This window comes from Podarcis cretensis (assembly GCF_951804945.1).
Source record: "Podarcis cretensis genome assembly, chromosome: 12".
NCBI classification, from domain to species: domain Eukaryota; kingdom Metazoa; phylum Chordata; class Lepidosauria; order Squamata; family Lacertidae; genus Podarcis; species Podarcis cretensis.
This window is the reverse complement of record NC_137181.1, coordinates 33,333,291-33,354,746: the sequence shown is the minus strand read 5'-3', so window position 1 is coordinate 33,354,746 and position 21,456 is coordinate 33,333,291. Positions and strand designations below refer to the sequence as shown.

Below are 21,456 nucleotides of genomic sequence, written 5' to 3'. Positions count from 1 at the left end.
TGGGTTGCCCCAGCCACTCTAGGCGGCTTCCAACAAATTATAAAACCACAGTAAAACATCAGACATTAAAAACATCCCTATACAGAGCTGCTGTATATCTGATCTTCTTAAAGTCAGATACTTGATTGTGTCCTTTATATCTGATGGATGTCAAGGAAATCTTAGGCAGTGTATAGAATTTGTACATTCATAACTGTCAGCAAAGTTGGCCTATTCAATGGGTCTTATCTTAAGACTAGGGCTCAACTAATTGGCAAACCTACAGCTGAACTGCAACATTTGAACCTGCAATTGGAAATGCATATGGCTGAATTCTCTTCCATACTCCCCTCTAGCTAGAAAACTAGCAAGTTCTATCTTCGTTTCCACCCACCTATCCATTACATGCCACTTTCTTCTTGGAGGAAGGAGCATTCAATCTGTCAGCCCAAATGCACATGTGCATGCCTTTGGGCTCATGGTAGTATTTGGAGATAAAGCTGTGCTATATTATCCTCTGAATTTACAGGGAAAGGACAAATAAAGTCTCCCCCAAAAGGCATTAAGAGACATCTCTTCCGGTCTGTTAACTATATACTTGGTAAAAATGGCAGAAAGGCTTTTATTCTCCTATATGCAGATGTTAATCACCAACAGAACAGTGGTCAGCTCACTTACGGCCCCCTGAGTCATAATCAAGCTCGCTAAACAGCTACTCTGTTTCTTAGGTTTACAACCCCCAGAGATTGCGACCTTAGGAAATTAAAGCCTCTCCAAACTTGGCAAGTAGGCATTTTTTTAAAAAGGACATGCTGCCAAGTTTATTTTTCATTTGAAAGCATCTCAACCTAAACCTATATGCAGATCAGGAATCTGGCTTACAGCAGACCATGGTCAACTGCTCAATAACCCAACTTCAAACCATAGGCTGGTTTAACTAACCAATGATTTTTATCGTTTTAAATATCACCCCTTCATACTATGCTAAAATGGTAATGTAACTGGATTATTTTCCTGCTTGAAATGATTTTAATTGATGTTTAAAGCGCAACAATACCAAGAGCAGCAAAAGAAATGTGTTTTTTTGTTTTGTTTTTTTTAAGAGACAACTGTCGGAGAAAAGTCACATTTATCGAAACTTAATTGTCAGTCTCTCTGGCCTTTTTTCTGGATTGCTGCCAAGGCGTTTCTCTTCGCAGGTGGGCATCTTCTCCCAGTCGACAGTGGCGAACTCCATGACAGATCGCCTCATGGCCCTCACAAGTACAGCATGTTCTGGGTTTTCATACGGAATCCTTCCAAAGAATCAAACAAAAAGCGGGGGGGGGGGGGGGGAGAGAGAGAAAGTAAATGACCATAATTTTTTTTTCTTTTGCAATGAGAAAACTAAAGTTTAAACGTGAATGGATTTGATACTAATATGGCACCCAGTGCATAGTAAATATTTTTTATGGTTTACCGTATTTTTCACTCCATAAGACGCCCCTGACCATAAGACACACCTAGTTTTTAGAGGGGGAATGCAAGAAAAAAAAATTCTTTCAAGGGAGTGCTGAGCAGAGCCTGTATGAATCCCAGGCTCCCTTTCATGAGCCGCGTGGAGTGTGTCTGTGTGGTGCTTGCAGGCTTTTCCCTGAGGAGGGAGAAGGGACTGACGGGCTGCCCTTCTCCTTCCTCGGGGAAAAGCCCCCAAGAGCCATACACACACTCCACACGGCTCTTTAAAGGGAGCGCTGAGCAGAGCCTCCCGCTTGCATTCGCTCCATAAGACGCAGACACATTTCCCCTTACTTTTTAGGAGGGGGAAAGTGCACCTTATGGAGCGAAAAATACAGTACAAAAATTTTGTACCTCTTAGTCAAGAAGTAAAGCAAAGTCAGGGGAAACAGAATGGGGGTGGTTTCACTACAGATATTTATCTGCAGCCCACCCCCACTTCCCAGCTGAGCAACAAGACTCTGCTGCTGTGCCCCACACTTTCCACACAACTCAGCTGTTTCCCTACTGCTCCTCTGTGTGGGTGGAGGAATGGCTTACAGGTGGGGCTGAGGTACATGTGAGAATCCATTCCTCAAGGGCGGGTACTCTCAAAATGAATGGATGTGGGGTTTTACGGGGGTGGGGGAGATAACAACCCACATCTGCTTCTTCACACACATAGAAACGTTTATGGATGGAAGGAATCTTGTGTGGAGCCCCATTGTGAATGAGGAGTAAATGTGTATCTACAGCCCCTCAACTTCTGCTTAGCCGATGACAAGAAGTGGGGAGGGGAGGGAGATGAGACTACAGCAATGCCCCCTTTCCCCTGCTGATCAGCAAGAGGGGATGCCACAATTTGCATAAAATTAGAAAGCGGGCTGCAAGGAACCATTTGTCCGCTTCTGATCTAGAGAGAGAAATAAACAGTGTTTTCTTGGAGAGTGCTGCATATTGACCAGAGAATGTAAAAAAAAAAAAAAAAGCATTTGAGATGTGCTTATTCTACAAGGCCTGTTGGGAAAGGGGTGTTTTTAGTACTGACCATGATCCCCTTTTTCATTAGCAGATTATGTTCGCCTTCTCCATGCACAGTAGCCGGTTACTAGACACATGGGGGCAATGTGAATGGAGTGGCTGGCTAACCTGTATCTGCGAGCCAGGGATATCACTTCATGCATCTGATGAAGTGTGCATGATGTATTAGGGCAAAATAAATCTTTTGTTTTTAAGTTGTTGTTAGACTGGAAGCTTCGTATCTAAATATTAATGGATTAGAAATAAAGGAAAGGCAGATCTTGCTTACTTAACCAGGTGATTTCCAAACTCGCAACCTAAAACAAAGATAGGAAAAAGTTATTCAAGTCTGCATAGCCCTTGACATGCAGAATACTGAACAGTTTCAGTCAATTCTAAATTCCATTAGATTCAAATGGCAAGTGTTGTAAGTTAGCAATTTGGCTTAAATGGTTCACTAAGTGAGATAGTTTTTTCTAGTTACTTGCTTAGCCTTATATACAGTTAACTTGTGATTGATTTCTCCCTGTGGACAAAATCATATTTGCTCCCCATTTGCCACCTGCTTCAACTACACATAACTAAGAAAAAGGCAGCAGCAGGTAGAGGTTTCTAAAGATTTTTGTGCACCGATTAGGAATCTTCAATGGCTGTGGCAGTAGTCACTGGAATACAATTGAAAAGACTCGCCATAAAACTGGAAATTTATGACTTGTGGGCCAAGTTTCGCCTGCCTGCTTAACACCTGACAACACATGTCCATCAAGCTGGTGCTTGGGGAGTTCAGTTCTGCTTGGTTTGGGATGTGCAGGAGAGGTTGCTCACCCATCTAATCCCTGCAGGAAGCAGGATTGAACCTGCCCTCCAGCTGATATATGTAGAGTTCAATTCTGCTTGCTCATTTGCTCCTAGTGTGCCAAACATTGACTGCCAAAGGGGGGGGGGAGTATCTGACCCACCAGGTGAAAAAGCTGCCCTATAAATGAGAAGGAAAGCAGCTATATGTATGCAGCACATGCCAAGCCCTTCTTATTTTCAAGCTTTAAAATCTTAAAGACCAATATTAGATATCCGGAAAAGGGAAGAATAGCTGAATTATACAGTAAATACCCTGAGTAATTTAACAATGATTTTTTTCTTCTAAAAGATAACAGCTTTTACTGAGAAGCCTAGAATGACAATGAGTGTAAATCACAGCAAGCTCTCAAAGAATCCCAAGTAGACTGCTAAAAAGCAAGGCAATTATATAATTATGAAAGTCATATAATGTAAGGAGGCAATGGTTGTTCATCTGCATTATTATTATTATTATTATTATTATTATTATTTTCTGAATCACTGTTAAATACCTGGAGGCAATCTTATCACTTTGGTTGGTGTTAGGCAAAATGATTGCTTGGGCAAAAACGGTTCATCGATTTTCTTCCCAAATCCTATAGAATGAAGCACGAGGGACCGTTCATGGTCATATATATGAACAGCTGATACTCTTTCTTTTGAGGTTACTTCTGTAACATAGAAATAGATGGCATTATCTGGAGCTCAACCAGCTGCTGACATACTATATTTCTTTATTCTTTAGGTGGGTGACAGCTTAGCACTAAGGGATGTTGCTACTTGTGTGATTTACAGACAGTAGTAGCTTAATGTTTCTAGAGAGGCAGGCTTCTGGTCACAGTCAAGAGAGCTCTTTTAGGTGCATCCATGTGTTACCTCTTCTCCCTGTGGGGCTTTTAGACATCCCTTCCCCCCCGAGCTACAGTTTCCCCTGATATATTCCAAACTGCTTTTGAAACTGCCCTATGTCTCTTACAATTGTTTTGGTTATGGGAATTGAGAGGACTTCCTACTGCTAGTGTGTGAAAGGTGTTCAATAGGCTCCATAGTCCACCTTGAATAGGCCAATTTGAGTAAGCATTACATAGGGCTTGTTCCATGAAATTAATGAATTAACTTTGCAAATTAATTTAGCAATGCCGGCTGCTTGTGTTTTCAGCACTGCTTTGTGAATGGCCGCTATGCCTACTTTACAAACATTTAAGTACTTCTGTGATGCTTGGTTTGTACTTTTTGCATTTTGCTGCCTTCTGACCTCACTGCTTACATTCACACACAACTGCATCCATCAACAGAGGATAATAAATCCTTCATGCAACAGATACATGCAATAATAATTGTACCCTACTCATCTGACTGGGTTGCCCTGCCACCCTGGGTGGCTTCCAAATATATAAAAACAAAATAAAACATTAAACATTAAAAATCTTCCCAACAGGGCTATCTTCAGATGTCTTCTAAAGTTTGTATAGTTACACATCTCCTTGACATCTGATGGGAGAGCAAATAATAATCATGATAAATCTATGTGTCTTTAAGGAGCAATAAAATGTTGTTGCTTGCGTGGTAATAGACGAACAAAGACAACACCCCTGGAAACTGAATAAGCTGTTACAATTTCACTTAACCAGGCTATAGATGCACGTTCATGTGAGGGCGATCTGGCTGCGACATCTGTCACCCCATTGATTGCCAGGGTTGATTCGGCTGATCTGGCTGGCTAGGCGGGTGTCCCCTTCCTCCCTCACCGCTCCATGTTCGTCCCTCCCGAAGCTGCGCGCTCGGTGGAAGAGGACGACCATCCCAGATAGAAGGAGTGTACCGTTCTTCGGTCAAGGGTATACGATAGCTGCGCTCCCCTGCTAGAACCTCCAAACAAGCTCAAGGTCCATTTCCATGAAGGTTTCTTAAAAGTAGGGCCAGATAATTCTATTAAAGATGAACGATGTCCTGCAGTGTATCCACCCAATACTAACAAGTATTGTATGTAACCTTACAAAATTGATGACTGCTGAGTAAGGGCAGCCACAAATTTATTGCTTCTTGTTCAGATATAAAAGCATTAAGTGATTATCCTTCATGTCTATTAAGAAAAGAAAGCGGGGGAGAAACAGTTTCTACCTTTTCTGTCAAACAATGTTACTGAAGGAATGTGGTATATTACGTACAGATGGTATCTGCGATCATGAGACATGGGGTTATTAAACAGATCTGCAGGAGTTGAAACAAAGAGAACAATGGTCAAAATGACTGAGCAAAGACTTGGCAACCTCCTCCATATTTCAGTAGATACTATACAGACATAATCAACCAGTTTGTATTCACAAAGCACCTCCTTCCTGAACGTTGTGGCCCATTGTGAGGTGCATGAAAAAAGATCTGTAACAAATGCCTTTTTTGCCACTTGTTATGAGTCTTTAAGTTCTTGTTTGTTCTTTATGATTAACCAGAAAGATTCTGATACTCGGATCAAGTTTCCCATCATGTATTGCACCAATGCATCTCGCCCTCCCAGATAAGCCCCAGCAAATCCCAAACATATCTAGAAGACAGAGATGATAACTGTAAAAGACTTTCAACTTCTCCATTCCTGACTGAGAGGTGTTGTGACTGGTCTGGCCACTCACAAGAATCCTCATCAGACTTCAGTGAACGCAAAAGCATTCAGAAAAATCAAACTGCTCTAATTTTAATCTTCCTTTTTGTGTGTGGCAGCTGAGCTTTGACTAAGGCACCATTCCATTTTGTCTGTCTATATCAGCACAACACATTTAATTTAGTTCCTATTTATATATATAAAAAACCCAACATGATTCGCTGGCACATCATAGTTGATGGTCGTTCTTTGGTGGGGAAATAGGAACCTTTCTTTTTACAGTGAGCGTACAATGGGAACCAGCATTAGTTGGTTCCAGAATTCTTTGTCTTCAACATGTAAAAAACGGATTCTGGATGACCCAATCCAAATCCTCTGTATTTACAGAGTTGCACAAAGAGCAGATTACACAAATAACCAGTATCCTGGCCAAAGGGGCAATTCACATCTTTTTATGCAGATTGCTGGTTATCATTCCATTAGAAAAAGTGACTAGCAGGAATTAGGTGTCTGGGATTTTATCAAAATCATTGGTCTTGCGGCTGAAATGCTTCAGAATTCAATGCAGGTAAATCATCTGTGTGGGACGTGGGTGGCGCTGTGGGTTAAACCACAGAGCCTAGGGCTTGCCGATCAGAAGGTCAGCGGTTTGAATCCCCGCGACGGGGTGAGCTCCCGTTGCTTGGTCCCTGCTCTTGCCAACCTAGCAGTTCAAAGGCCTGTCAAAGTGCAAGTAGATAAATAGGTACCGCTCCAGCGGGAAGGTAAATGGCGTTTCCTCTGGTTCACCAGAAGCGGCTTAGTCATGCTGGCCACATGACCTGGAGGCTGTACGCTTGGTCCCTCGACCAATAAAGCAAAATGAGCGCTGCAACCCCAGAGTCATCCGTGACTGGACCTAATGGTCAGGGGTCCGTTTACCTTTACCTTTAAGTCATCTGCAGTCTCCTCCATATCCTAAACTCATTACATAATTATCTTATGTGATTATCTATTGCTGCATTGCACACCAATGGCTTTCTCAGTATAAAAGAAATGCTGATAAGTGTGTAATACCAGCAGAATACTGCAGGCCGTGACATTTCTCTTGTATAGATTTACTTCAAAGCACATGAAATGGCCACCGTCTCTCTCTAAGCACACAATGGTCTTTGCTTTCAGAATACTCAGATTAAAGAGCTTTCCATCTGTTCAATATATGATTTCTACTCCAGTGGGGAGTTTCCCTTTGACAAAGTGTAGGATCATTGCGATGAAACTAATAAATAGAGTTGGGGAGATAACACAACCCTGTTTAACACCTGATCCCACACTGAATGGCGCACTTTGACAGCCATTGTTATCTGCAATTGTTGCTGTCATATTATCATCTAGGAGACAGAGGATGTTCACAAATTTATCTGGGCAGCCGATTTTCAAAAGGACAGTCCATGGGGCATTATGATTTACATTGTCCAAGGCCTTAGTTAGGTCAATAAAGGTCATATACAGGGGTTGGTTTTGCTCTCTGCATTTTTCTTGAAGCTGTCGAGCAGTGAAAATCATGTCCACTGTCCCCCTGGAAGGTCGAAAACCATTTTCGGATTCAGAAAGGGTAGCCTCTGATATTGTTAGGAGACAGTTTGCTAAGATGCTTGCAAGAATTTTGCCGTCCCGTCCGCAGCTAATAAAGAGATGCCTTGATAGTTTCTGCAATCCATTCTATCACCTTTTAAAAAGTTATATACAGGTGTATATTTATATATACACCTGTACTCATTAATAATCTCAGCTCTATTTTGGGCCAGCTGGACTTTCCAGGCTATTTTCAAAGGCAGCATCACATATAACACAGTACAGTTATCTAAGCAGGAGATTATCAAAGCTTAGATAACTGCTGCAAGCTTATCTCTACTCAGATAGGGTCATAATTGGTATATCCAATGAAACAGAAATAACACACTCTCTGCCTCTGAGCCTAACCTGTGTTGGATCACAGAGCATCCTCAAATTGCAAACTTTCTTCCTTAGAAGAAGTGCAGCCCCATTCAAAACAGGTTGAAGATTATTTAATTACACAGAAAAATCACCCACAAAGTAAATGCTAGCAAAGTCCTTCTCCTGGCCACATGGGGAGGACAAGAGGGAAGGAGAAAGGGTGAAAGCACAAGATATTGCTGAAGCTTGTTTCTACTCACACACATAGTGCTAAACCATGTTTTAATATTAATTGTGAACCAGCTCATTATGCTACTCCATTTTTCTCATGGCAGAGGGGGAAAGCTTTAAAACACTGACAGAGAAGCAACTCAGTAGTGAGGCATATTAGTGCTTTGTGCTTTGAGAAGACACTTTCAATGTATCAGTGGCTTCTTTTAATAATGACAATATCTGGATAAAAAACATAATCTATCTTTTTTTCTGGCCATATCCTGAAAAATCTCATTCATCTATTTTTGTGATTTTTTTCCTCACTCAAAAATAGATCATGGTAATTGATTGCATGCAAAGAACCACTAGATGGCAGTAGTAGAAAGAACACTACTTTTATGGCTATGAAGTAGAGATTTAATCATCTCTGTAGAAATAATCTCATCACTTTGAATAGTGCACAGAGCCTAAAACCTCCGTATGCAAGAATATCAGAAGGCCTTTATACAAGTCTATGGAGTAACTGTAGTCGAAATGCTGTCTAAAGTGTTGGTCGCTGCACCTCGAAAAAGGTTATAGAGCTGGAAAAGGGGGACAGTCAAAATGATCAATGGTGCAAGTCCTCTTTGAGGAAAGTTTACAACATTGGAGGCTTTTTCATTCAGGAAAAAAGCAAGTAAGAAAGGGACATGGTAGAGGCGTGCATAATTTGGAGAAATTATACAACCTTCCCCCCTCTCATAATACCAGACAAGAGGAAATACTTCACTCAGCATATTGTTGAACCATTGATTTTTTTTACCAGCGTGTTGGCTGCCATCTTGGTTGCCTTTAAAACATAGGTAGGCAAACTAAGGCCCGGGGGCCGGATCCTGCCCAATCGCCTTCCAAATCCAGCCCGCGGACGGTCCAGGAATCAGCGTGTTTTTACATGAGTAGAATGTGTCCTTTTATTTAAAATGCATCTCTGGGTTATTTGTGGGGCATAGGAATTCGTTCATTTCTTTTCTTCCAAAATATAGTCCGGCCCCCCACAAGGTCTGAGGGACAGTGGACCAGCCCCCTGCTGAAAAAGTTTGCTGACCCCTGCTTTAAAAAGTATCACAGGCCTCTGGGTGCCATTTGCCAAGGACAATGAGAAGGGGGCGCTGCTGTGCTCCTCTCCTGCTAGTGAGCCTCTCAAAGGCATCAAGTTGGCCACTGTGAGAATAGAAAGCTGGAATAGAAAGGTCTTTGGCATAGGAGCCAACACTGAGGGGCCAAGGTCCCTTTGCCACACACCCCCAATAAAATATTTGAGGCCCCCCTCCCCCCCAAAGTTGCCATTGTTGCCATTAAGAACACAAGGAGAAATGTGACTGGGCCATTAAAGAACAATTGACCATGCATACTGTCCTTTCCCCCCAGATATGTGTTAGTTAGCAGAAGACAAAAGCAGAGATGAGAGCGGGAGGTTGCCAGGGTAACCGTGGGGCGCGATGTCATCACAGGAAGAGAGGGTGTCCTTTTGCAACATGTTTTTGGAGCAGGGTTTTCTGGGAAGAAGGAGAAGGAAATGGACAGAACACCATGTGGGATTGAAGGGCAGCACCCCCCCCCTTGGGATATAATTGCTGTGAGCTCTCCCTCCATAAAACTCAGGCGTAAACATGTGTCAATAAACTGTATTTCTAAGATATTACAGCATCATTTCCCTCAAGGAAACACAAAGCCTGGTTAACTGCCAAGACCCCTGGAATCCCTTGCTACCACGCAGCAGAGATTAGGGTGGCCTGTAACAATATTAAATACCTCTATTAATTACTTTACCGAGGCATTAAATTAGTTCCTGCTTCTTAAAAGTTCTGAAAGCCCTGGTATGATCTATGAGCACATTCCTTTAGGGAGGGAAAAAAACCTGAGAAAGATTGCTTACACTTTCACTTTCAACAGGTTAACAGTTTATAATCCTGCTTCCCTGAAGGCGATTTGAATGCAGCAACGCTTAGTGGCGCCAGCACCGTCTTGTTTATCTTAATATGAAATTTCAGAGTCTCAAGCATTTTCATCTACCCCTTGCTCTGTCAGTAACGTAAAATAAAACAAATGCAGACACTAGTTAAAACTGATACTGGTATGTTTAATTAGAGAATCTTATTTGCTCAGCAAAAAGCATTTCCAAAAAAGGCTCATATATCTTATTCAATCCTTCTCCTCAAAACTATCTGTTTTCTACTAAATGTATGAGGGCGTCCTGTCAATGTTGTGATGCATGGGGAGGAAAAAGAGAGAGAGAGAGAGAGAAAGGTAGTAAATGATTACTTAAGGTCTGCAGATGCTGCATTCCTTGAAGCTCTTTCACAGTTTTCTCCAGGGTTTTCAGGTGATTGTTGTGAAGCATCAGGATTTGCAACACATGAATATGTTTCAGAGCACCTAAAATGGCAACAACAATTAACAATAAAATAATGCCTTACTTGTGCTCATATTTTGTTTCTTCAGTTTGTTACATCTCCTTATCTTGCCCAGTGACTTACAACCAAAAACCAAATGAACAACAAACAAAAAAACCCATATGGATACATTTGAACCAAAATACATTAAACATTAAAAAACATCCAACCCACTTCTAAAAGGTCACAGGTAGTTAAAAGGCTGAAAGCCTGGTTAGAGAGGAAAATGTTTGAAGGGAGCCTAAAGATATCTAAGACAAGCCTCCCTCTGTAGAGCACTCCACCAACAGGGAGCCACCACAGAAAAGACCCGTTCTCATGTTGCCTGTCTGGACCTGTCATGGAGGAGGCACAGGAAGATGGGGTGAATTCATACAGAGTAAATTCATATGGGGAGAGGCAATCCTTGAGGCATTGCTGTCCTGAGCTGTTTAATACTTTATAGGTCAAAACCAATAATTTGAATTCAGCCTGGAAGCTAACTGGCAGCCAGTGCAGTCAAGCCAGGATTGGCGTTATGTTTCCAAACCATCTTGTCCCAGTGAGAAACCTGGTCACTGAATTCTGCACTAGCTGAAGTTTCTGAACCATCTTCAGAGACAGTCCCACATATAACACATTGAGGTAATCTAACCTAGAGGTTATTAGAGCATAAACAACAGAAGTTCAGCTATCACTGTCCAGATAAAGGCGGAACCGGGCCACCAATTGAATCTGATGGAAGGCACTCCACATCAGAAAAATGCCCAGGCTCTGTACACGCTCCTTCAGTGGGAGTGTAACCCCATCAACCTCCCAGCCATCAGAGCTAGGGAGCCACCAACTAATAGGACCTCAGTTTATCTGAACTGAGCTTCAGTTTATTGACTATCATCTAATTCTTTACTGAGGTAAGACAACCATGTAGCACATCCACTGCCTCACCTGCAGGTGTAAAGGAGAAGCAGAGCTGTGTGTCATCAGCATATTGCCGACAACATACTCCAAAACTCTGGATGACCGCACTCCGTGATTAAGCAGCATGAGGGATAAAATCGAGCCCTGAGAAAACCCACACTGAAGGCTCCATGGGGCCAAAGAACATTCCCCCATTCTATTTTCATGAAGCACCACTCGTCTTATTTCCAGGACTTCTTGCAGTCTATTTCAACCAAATTTAACACATATATGCTCACAGGAATCACTACCGGTTCACAAGAGATTATGTTAATGCCATACCTGATATATCTCGGATTTCGTTATTGTTGAGGTACAGTTCTGTCAAGCAGCAGTTGTGCTTCAACATAGTTAGATTCTGAATCTGAATTATGAGAATTGGAACAATAGGTTCATGTGATTTTGTTGGTGAAGAACTATACCATATAGCATATATTATATGCTATCTTTGTGGGTTTAAATACGCCTGTGAAATTTCCCATATAACAGATTAAAAATATAACAGGCCTCAAAATGCACAGTAGAAATGTTCTTTCCCTCTATATTAAGCACCTCCCTATAACGTGTTTTTGCATGTCATATGATTGCCATACTGTTGAAATTAGTGAACGTAACTAAGTTAGGTCCACTAATTTCAGTAGGTCTGCTCTTAGTAAAACTTCACTGAATGCCACCCAGTGTGCTGAAACCTCAGCCATTTTACCCTCTTCATCCTTTGTCCTGAAGTGGCACAAATCACATATAGCTGGAAAAGGAGAGCTTCAGCAAAGGATATATAGTCTGCTAATACTTAATCTACATATATTATTAGTATTAATATTAGTATTAATTAAATTTATATTCTGGCCTTCATCAAAAGACTACAGGGTAGTTTACATCACAGAATACAAATGTCAATACATAACCTAATATTTATACAATGTATAATTTATACAATGTAAAAATCAAAACAGTTATGTAAACACAGTAATAGTAGAATACTGATTCTCAGAAAATACAGAGTGTTAGAGCATTAAACAAGGATCAGGTAGAATGCACATTTTATTTACTAAATTTATATCATGCCATTCCTCCCAAAGAAGTCTGGGGCACCTTTAACAATGGCTCAGTTCTCACAAACGGTGGAAGTGATGAGCTGGTCCCAGCAGGTGGGCTGAAGGGACAAGATGCAGCAAGCTTGCTGAACTTAGCCATGCTCAGTGGCCTGTAAACCACCTTGAACTGCATTGTGGAAGTGGATAGATGTAATAAAATGTTTGCGTGTGTGAGTGAGAGCCCTCATAGACTTTCTGTATTCAATAAATGTGGTGCTCTTACCTTTCTCCCATCCAACAGTCTCATTCTTTTGCTTTAAAAATATATATAATATCCCTCTCTTACACTCTTTCTCCACCTCACAAGTCTTTCTGCATCCTATATTTCATGTTTAGGTTATCTTTCCCCTCCCCTTCCGCACTCCCTGATACTTTATGTCTATTCTTCCCCTGAGGCATCTAATCATAAGCTTGCATTTTTATTAAAGCTTATATGTTTAATCAGGGCTTGTATTTTAAGAATGAGCTTAAAAATGTTCTGTTTCATGCCAGGCAGAAGACCAGTTGCCTAAAAACCTTGGCAAGATGTTCTACTCCTAGACAAGGGGCCCCCCTGATTTATAGCAGAAAACAATTCTCAAAGTCGTAAAAAAGGGAATTACAGGCTGACAGCCAAGGTTACACTGACCCTACAAATTAAGGGTGGATAAATAGTAAAATGAGCCATATCTTCTTCCTAAGGTTAAGAAGGTCAAGAGCAGTGAAAAAGCATCTAGCTGGCAGAAAGAGAACATTTTTAGGAAGACTTTTCTAAAGCTGTTTCTTTCTTAAACTAAGATCCTTTTAAGATTTCTTTTCCTTTTAAAAGGTTGTTTATGTATTAAATATATTAGTTTAAATATAATTATGCAAAGGATTTAAGAAATGCTAGATTCTTATTTCATATAGTTGTAAGAGTTGTAACTATCCTGAAATTAAGTCAGCCACCAGCCAAGCCCCTTGCCAGACAGAAGACGCCAATCGAGCACTCCTGATATATGGTTGTCAGGCCTTTTGTTTAGAAACCTTCAAATGAAGGAGATCTCTCAATGTTGATGTGAACTCAATCCTTGACATATGCATAAGATAAAAATTCAAGATTAATTATCTGTTTTGGAAGGCAATAGGGCAAGGAGGGCAAGAGGTGAGCTGGTAATTAAGATTCCTTGTTGAGACACATGTAAGATATATTACTACTTATTTGTCATTTATAGATAGAAGAATATATAGCTTTTTGATTTCCATAAAAGGGCAAGAAGGAAATGGGTGTATCTTTTGTGATTGGTTCTAGCAAACAGCCAATAGGAATTTTAACCAGGCTGATTGGACAGAGGCAGCCACAGGAGGAGCAAGGGGGCTGGATTAAGGAAATATAAGTGCTGGCCAGAATGGCAAGAGGCCAGGCCAGAGCTTGGTAACCATATACCACTGTGCCTCATATTTATTTGTCTGACAAATAAATTACTATTTTAATTTCTCTATTGCTGCGTTGAATATTTCATTCCAGCTAAGCGTTAACCACAAGCAGGGTGCTACACCACCAGCCACAGCTCACAAGACTTCCACTCTCTCGGCCTTTCAACTTTCCACAGGTATGGGAAACAAGCAACAGGTATTTGGAATCAACCCAGGGGGTGCACAAGCAAGCAAGCATAGAGGTGGCCCTACATTGTAAAGGCCTGAGCTGTACAAAGAAGCTGTCTGCTTGCTAGCATACTGAAAGATGCAAAACATTGTAATAACGGCAGCCTTTCAACATGGTTGACATTATATGGCATGTGATTACTCTTAGCCCAAGGCAATAAACCTGTATGTTCTCCCAAATTATATGGAATTTTACAGTATCTTTTCCTAGCCTTAGAAATGTATGCATGTATTTACAGTCATACATGAGCAGCCAGTGACAAAAGCTGTGGCTATTGTGTGACTTCAAAAAGCCTTCCATCTGCCTATTTATTCTTCTTGGTTAATTGTTATAACATGTAATTCATGATTCGATAAATGTTTCTGCATTTAAACTTGAATATATTCTGCCCTGAGAGTCCAGGGAGTGCACCTGCCTCATTATAGAGGCTGCCTAAATGCACTCAATGTTCAGTCTCAAACGGGGGCACCAAAAAGCTCTGAACTGGAAAGGATGGTGTTTGTGGCTCACCAGGGGTTGGGAGCAAATGGCTCTGGGAAAGTACCCAAGGGCAAATTCTCCCTGCCTCAGCAATATAGAAGCAGAGGAAGCTGCTGAAAGTATCTGACAAATGTCAGATCATTTGTCCCGAGAGTTCAGGATTGTTTGCACTGACCAGCAATTTCACATGGGAGTTTTTCCATCCCTTAGAGCCCTTTCTCCCAACCATATGGTGATACTTGTACAGTGGTACCTTGGTTCTCAAATGCCTTGGTATTCAAACAACTTGGAATTCAAACACTGTAAACCCGGAAGTAAGTGTTCCGGTTTGCAAACTTTTTACGGAAGCCGAATGTGCTCCGTTTTGAGCGTTATGCTTCCGATTTGAGTGCCACGCTTCCGTTTTGAGTGTTATGCTGAGGTCTGTCTGTTTTTGCTATCTCTTTTGCATTTTTGTTTTTGTGGCTCTTTTTGTTTTGTTTTTATGACTGTGTGGAACCCAGTTCAGCTACTGACTGATTGATTGTGTGACTGCAGTACATTGTTTATTACTTTCATTTTATGGATCAATGGTCTCGTTAGATAGTAAAATTCACGTTAAGTTGCTGTTTTAGGGGTTGTTTTAAAAGTCTGGAACGGATTCACCCACTTTGCATTACTTTCTAGGGGAAAGCATGCCTTGGTTTTGGAACGCTTTGGTTTTGGAATGGACTTCTGGAACAGATTAAGTTTGAGGACCAAGGTACCACTGTACTAGTACTAAACACACAGCCAAAATTTGATTCCATTGTGGCAGTTAGGCATATGTTTAAATCTCTTTTCTTGAAATGAATGGGGTTGCATTTTAGCTTTGGACCCAGTCTATAAATTCAACAAATTCTAAGCTTTTTTTTTTTAATGCTACAAAATCCCCCATTACTTTTTACTGTCAAAAATAAAGTCAAAAGTGTAAAAAATAATGTAAACTTTATATTTATTACCTTATTATTATTTAGCCACAAATGGCTTAATATCCGGAACTGTGATAAATCAGGGATTTCTTTTAATCCTCTGAAACAAAAGTTATATAACTTCAGTTGTTAATACCCACTTTAATATACTAGTATACATCAGAAATAAGCACTGAAGCAGTTATGTAATTGCATCAGTAACAGCTGCTTTTTGATTCAATGTGCTCACATACTGTTGGCAGTAAGCAACCCTCTTTTGTCAGAAAAGCATATACAGTACTGTTTATGAAGTAATACAGTGGTACCTCTAGTTACGAACTTAATTTGTTCTGGAGGTCTGTTCTTAACCTGAAACTATACTTAATTAGAGGCGTGCTTTCGCTAATGGGGCCTCTTGCTGCCGCTACACTGCCAGCACATGATTTCCGTTCTCATTCTGGAGCAAAGTTCTCAACTCGTAACTTTTCCAGGTTAGCGGAGTTTGTAACCTGTAGCGTCTGACACCTGAGGCATTTGTAACTTGAGGTACCACTGTATAGGGAAATTCATTCACACCCAGTGGTTGCTGAGCATCTAAAGTAGTAAATAAATGACTTTTGTTAAGTACCAACAGTTCTCAGTGTCCACAATTTTTCCTCATATTTGGTGAGGAACGCAGGTATCAGTGGTTGACTTCAGATGATCATGTATCAGCTTGGTTAGCAGCTTTGGAACAAGCCAGGATATAATATCATGGTTTAATATTCTGGCTTCTTCTGAAGCTGATAATCTGGGTTGTTTTGCTTGTTTCTCAATGTTCTTTCCATTTGTCATGATCAATGTATATTAAAGACGGGGGGGGGGGAGGGGGGCGGAGCTATGAACCATTTGGGGTGAGGAAATACCTGGAGATGTATGGCTTCCCACCTAACAGGAACTAGATGATGTGGTGAATGAACACTTGTCTTCTATTTGCTCTGTTGCCAGGCTTGAAGAGCCTGTCTAACAATGGCAGAGGAAGCCTAGTGCGATTGGTTTGATCTCTCTAGGGAAAAAGAAAACCCGGAACAGATACTCTGCATACAGTGGTACCTCAGGTTAAGTACTTAATTCGTTCCGGAGGTCCATACTTAACCTGAAACTGTTCTTAACCTGAAGCACCACTTTAGCTAATGGGGCCTTCCGCTGCTGCCATGCCGCCGGAGCACGATTTCTGTTCTCATCCTGAAGCAAAGTTCTTAACCTGAAGCACTATTTCTGGGTTAGCAGAGTCTGTAACCTGAAGCATATGTAACCTGAAGCGTATGCAACCCGAGGTACCATTGTACTGCATTCAGTTATGGCACAGATTCTTGGCAATTTAGCCATGGCTTAAAGGACTCTTGACAAAACGACATACCTGGGCAAAATTCTCAATCCCATGATGTTTTTATTTATAGAATGCTGGAGCTCTGTACAATGTACACACAACAATTACTTTTCCTTATTGACTTCTATCCACATGCAAGTTATCTCCTATTTCTCTCTCCAAAAGTTTAAACTTATTTTTAATTGGCTTCATCCCCCCCCCCCCGCCCCATATCTCCAGGCCTACCCTTTTGATGAACAGACTGCAGCCCTCAAACCACTTACTCTAGAGACATTCTACTGAAATAAATAGAACATATCTGGAGAAACTCATCTGAGGATTGCACCCAAAGGCATCACATTTCTTCCAAGGAGAGTTTAATTCCAATAATTTTTTTAACCTGCCTCTTTATGCAGGTCTTTCTAGTCTTTGCATGCCCTTTGGGCCTCCAGCATTCTTTTCCAATTTACAACTAAACTAATCAATTTCCTCAAGATGACAGCTTTCTCAGAAGCAGAATTTCCTGTGCTTCATTAACAGTACTGGAGGATTTTAATGCACAGACTTAAATATTTATTAGCTTTTTATAGCAGCCCCGCTCCAATCAACACAACACAAGTCAGCCTGTTTAGAAGTAATGTTGCAAACTATGGTTTGGGAGGTGTGGAAACAACCATGCTCTGGTTATTTGGTCGTTTCTTCCCCTTGTATGGGCAGATACAATGAACTGCTTCCTGCTTAGCATATGCCTAAACTGCAAAGCAGAAGCAAGTCATGGTGAGCAATTATGATTTGGAGGGAAACTACAAATCAGTTTGCTGGTTTGGATGTACAAACTCTGGCCTACATTCAACATTCTCTGACTGCTAGAGCAACCCCTACTGTGTTCTGGTAAGGAAGATAATAATGATTGTGCATTATGCTGGTTCCTGCGCCTTCTCTTGTGCAAACCATTCTGCTAGCACAATTTGTACATCACTAAGGGAATTCTGATATTTAGCCTTTTCTAAGATAAGCTCTATGGGATGCGGGTGGCGTTGTGGTCTAAACCACTGAACCTCTTGGGCTTGCCAATCGGAAGGTCGGTGGTGAGGTCCAGTTGCCTGGTCCCAGCTCCTGCCCACCTAGCAGTTCGAAAGCACGTCAACATGCAAGTAGATAAATAGGTACCACTCCGGCAGGAAGGTAAACGGCATTTCCGTGTGCTGCTCTGGCTTCTCCAGAAGCGGCTTAGTCATGCTGGCCACATGACCTGGAAAAACTGTCTGCGGACAAACGTTGGCTCCCTTGGCCAGTAAAACGAGATGAGTGCCGCAACCCCAGAGTCATTCGTGACTGGACTTTACCTTTACCTTCTTTAAGATGGTCGGGGTCCTTTACCTTTACCTTTCTTAAGATGAGCGCTGGCCTCACAAAATAAAGATTTAAGAATGAAATGGCAACGTACTGGTCCTGGAAACAAACTATTTTATTTTCACAGAACCAAAAAGAAGTTCTGTTTTCTATTGCTTAAAGATTAATCAGTCTAAAAATTGATTCTTTTCAGCTGAGCCTAACAGAACAGTGCCTTAAATCAGCAAAAGAAGAAGAAGAATATACGGTACTTACTTTTCACCAAGATACAAATCGGTAACTTCATTATTTTTCTTATAGCCACATATTTTCAACTGTTTTCCTAAAGCCTGGAAACAAATGGTGTGTCAGAAACAATGCACATAATTAAACAAAATATATTCTTACATATAAAAAGAGAAATTCAATTCACAGGATCTCTTTCTCGCCTATTCTTGAATAGAAGAAAGAAAAAATACCTACAGCTATTACATTCCAGTTTTTATCCTCCTTACTTCATTTCGCTTCAGTACGTGCCTTACCACATATTTGTGGGGAAGACAGCACTGAATGCCTGGGGGCAACACTGGCTCCTGGAAGATAGAGGAAGAAACATAGATATGAGGATTGCTATATAGCTCTCAGCTATTAATTCTTTGTTTTTCGTCATTAGTCAGTCTAGAGTCATGGGAATTTGGAAGGGAAAAAAAGATTCACTCCTACAAATCATATATTCAAAGCATAGCTATAAGAGTATGGGGGTGGGGAGCCTTGTTCTACGGGAGTTAATAAACTCATGGCTGAACATGAGTTTAGGGCCAGTTCATATGATATCATTCTTAATTGGCTGGACGTTTTCTGCCAAAGTTTCTTATCAGACCAGACTGATGCAAGCATGATACTGTTTAAACCAGCTTTAGGATTCCTTGATGTGCTGAACTGCAGCTGGCAGGCAATCTTGCATCGACAGATCAAAATAAAACAAAACCAAGCAACACAGACGTTTAAGACACAGATGTAATCTGCAGTGCTGGCCCACCCATGAGGCAAGGTGCGGTGGCTGCCTTGGGCGGCAGGATCCACAGGGACAGCAGATCTGGCCTCTAAGGATGGCTGTGGCATGCTCCTCAGAGGCCTCAATTGCAGCCTTTTCAGAATCCCCCACCCCATACTGCTTCTACAACACAGGAGGCACGGCCAGTCTCTTCCTCACCCCTGGCATGTCATGAAATTCAAGAAGAAGAAGAAGAAGAAGAAGAAGAAGAAGGATTTGCTATCCCACTTTATCACTACCCTAAGGAGTCTCTTTTTTAATTTTAAAAGATTTATTGAAATAATTCAACATTAATACATTTATACATGCATATTACCGATATACAAACAAACATACATTTCATACAATCCTTAAAAATATTCATACATACCCACACACAATCCCACACATACTTCCTTTTCCCACCACTGTCCCTCACCCCTCACGCCACCCTGTGTTAGACTTCCAGTCCACTCAATTGCAATTTCTTTCCATTTCTATTACTTTCTTTCACACACTATTAAATCAACTTTCTGCTTCTTTTTCTGTTACACATTGTTATCCATATTATTTGGTATTTCAGTATTTATAACGGAACTTGTTTATTCTAACAGGAGTTCTACTACCCTAAGGAGTCTCAAAGCAGCTAACATTCTCCTTTCCCTTCCTCCCCCACAACAAACACTCTGTGAGGTGAGTGAGGCTGAGAGACTTCAGAGAGAAGTGTGACTAGCCCAAGGTCACCCAGCAGCTGCATGTGGAGGAGCATGGACGCGAACCCGGTTCACCAGATTATGAGTCCACCACTCTTAACCACTATACCACACTGGCTCAAGATGCAGGAAGAAGCTTCTTTACCCTCAGTTGGACCGTCCATCCACCTACCTCAGCAGCCTCTGCACTGATGCACCGTGGCTCCCCAGGCTTTCTCAGGCTGGACGCAGGGTGCATAATCTCCCCCTTCGCCAGCCAACCAACCTTCCCCTGGATGCTTCATTCACAAAGGAGGAGAAGCAGAATCCAGCTTGGCTGCCTCTAACTGACATTCTAACTCAACCTTCCTTAAAGACATGGTGACAGGCAGCGGCGGCAGCCTTCCACATTGGCCTCATTCAAACTGTCACACCTGAAACTCGCTTCCACCTCTTTTCCTTTCACTTTCCTCTGGCATGTTTGCATCAGGCAGCAGGCGGATGTGCTCTCCTACCTTGCGACCACACCTGCCAGCTAGTCTTATAGTTGCTCACTCAGGGGCCAACTTCTCCACCTGGTTACCCCAGACTGGTGGAGATGAGGAGCAGCCTGGCATTTATGGTGAACTCACAAAGCCTTGCCCACGGACATCGTGGTCTGTAGTGGATGAAGGAAAGGAGATACATGCAGAATTAGAAAAAGGGTGCATTTGTAACTGGGGTTATCTTTTTTGAAGTGGTCTATTGGTGGCATCTCTTCCCACACACCATATGAACACAAAGCTTCTCTGCACAGGGACAGCCGCCATTTTGGAACTGCGCTTCCCAGCCAACTATCACAGCAAAGCCAGCCACTAAGAGGCAGGGAAAAGGGAACAGCAATCATGGAGTGCTTGCAATGGGCTGAGGGAGGGAAGGGTGGTGGTGTTTTGTGGCTGGAATATCAATAGCTCTGACTGTCTTTCCTTCAGGGTGCTGAGCCAAGTTCCAGCTGTCATATTCTTGGTTATGTGTATTTTATTGTGTCCTCTGCATCAGATTTATTATTCATATCTTGCCTTTCCCCACCAGAGGAGTCCAGGCCAGCAAACAGATGCACAATTAACAACAACTAAAACAAAGAAAAACACTCTAGAATAGTTAAACAGTTCTAAAAACAGTTACAAATAAAAACAATTGTATTTCTACACACCTGCCTCAGTTTTCTATCCAGGCCAGCCAGAAGTATTACCAGAGTTCAAGGGCACATTTCAGCCGGGCGAAAACACTCAAACAGGGTATGAGGAAGGGCTGATGAAAAATGTGGCCTGGGGAGAATCCCAAGGGACAAATAAATCTGAGGAAGGTGGCATGGACTGAATTACTTATGTTCCTGTATCTCCTTGGACACATTCACACCATACATTTAAAGCACTATGATACCACTTTAAGCAATTATGGCTTTCCCCAAAGAATTCTGGGAGCTGTAGTTTGTTGAGGGTGCTGAGAGTTGTTACTCACCTCAGAGAGTTACAGTTC

At 41.6% G+C, this 21,456-nt stretch overlaps 1 protein-coding gene across 1 annotated transcript in view; it reads right to left on the bottom strand.

Moving 5' to 3' along the window:
- Positions 1–1,093: 1,093 nt before the first annotated feature.
- The window catches only part of LRRC72 (leucine rich repeat containing 72), a gene marked incomplete at its 5' end in the record, with an annotated part of 58,807 nt that continues 38,444 nt past the window's right edge, over positions 1,094–21,456 (bottom strand). The window contains 9 exons of the mRNA XM_079947700.1: positions 1,094–1,274; positions 2,765–2,792; positions 3,825–3,983; positions 5,434–5,523; positions 10,340–10,453; positions 11,689–11,770; positions 15,585–15,654; positions 18,490–18,563; positions 20,132–20,178. Of these exons, the coding sequence (XP_079803826.1) occupies positions 1,109–1,274; positions 2,765–2,792; positions 3,825–3,983; positions 5,434–5,523; positions 10,340–10,453; positions 11,689–11,770; positions 15,585–15,654; positions 18,490–18,563; positions 20,132–20,178 (830 nt within the window). The 3' untranslated portion in view covers positions 1,094–1,108. The remainder of the gene's footprint in view (positions 1,275–2,764; positions 2,793–3,824; positions 3,984–5,433; positions 5,524–10,339; positions 10,454–11,688; positions 11,771–15,584; positions 15,655–18,489; positions 18,564–20,131; positions 20,179–21,456) is intronic.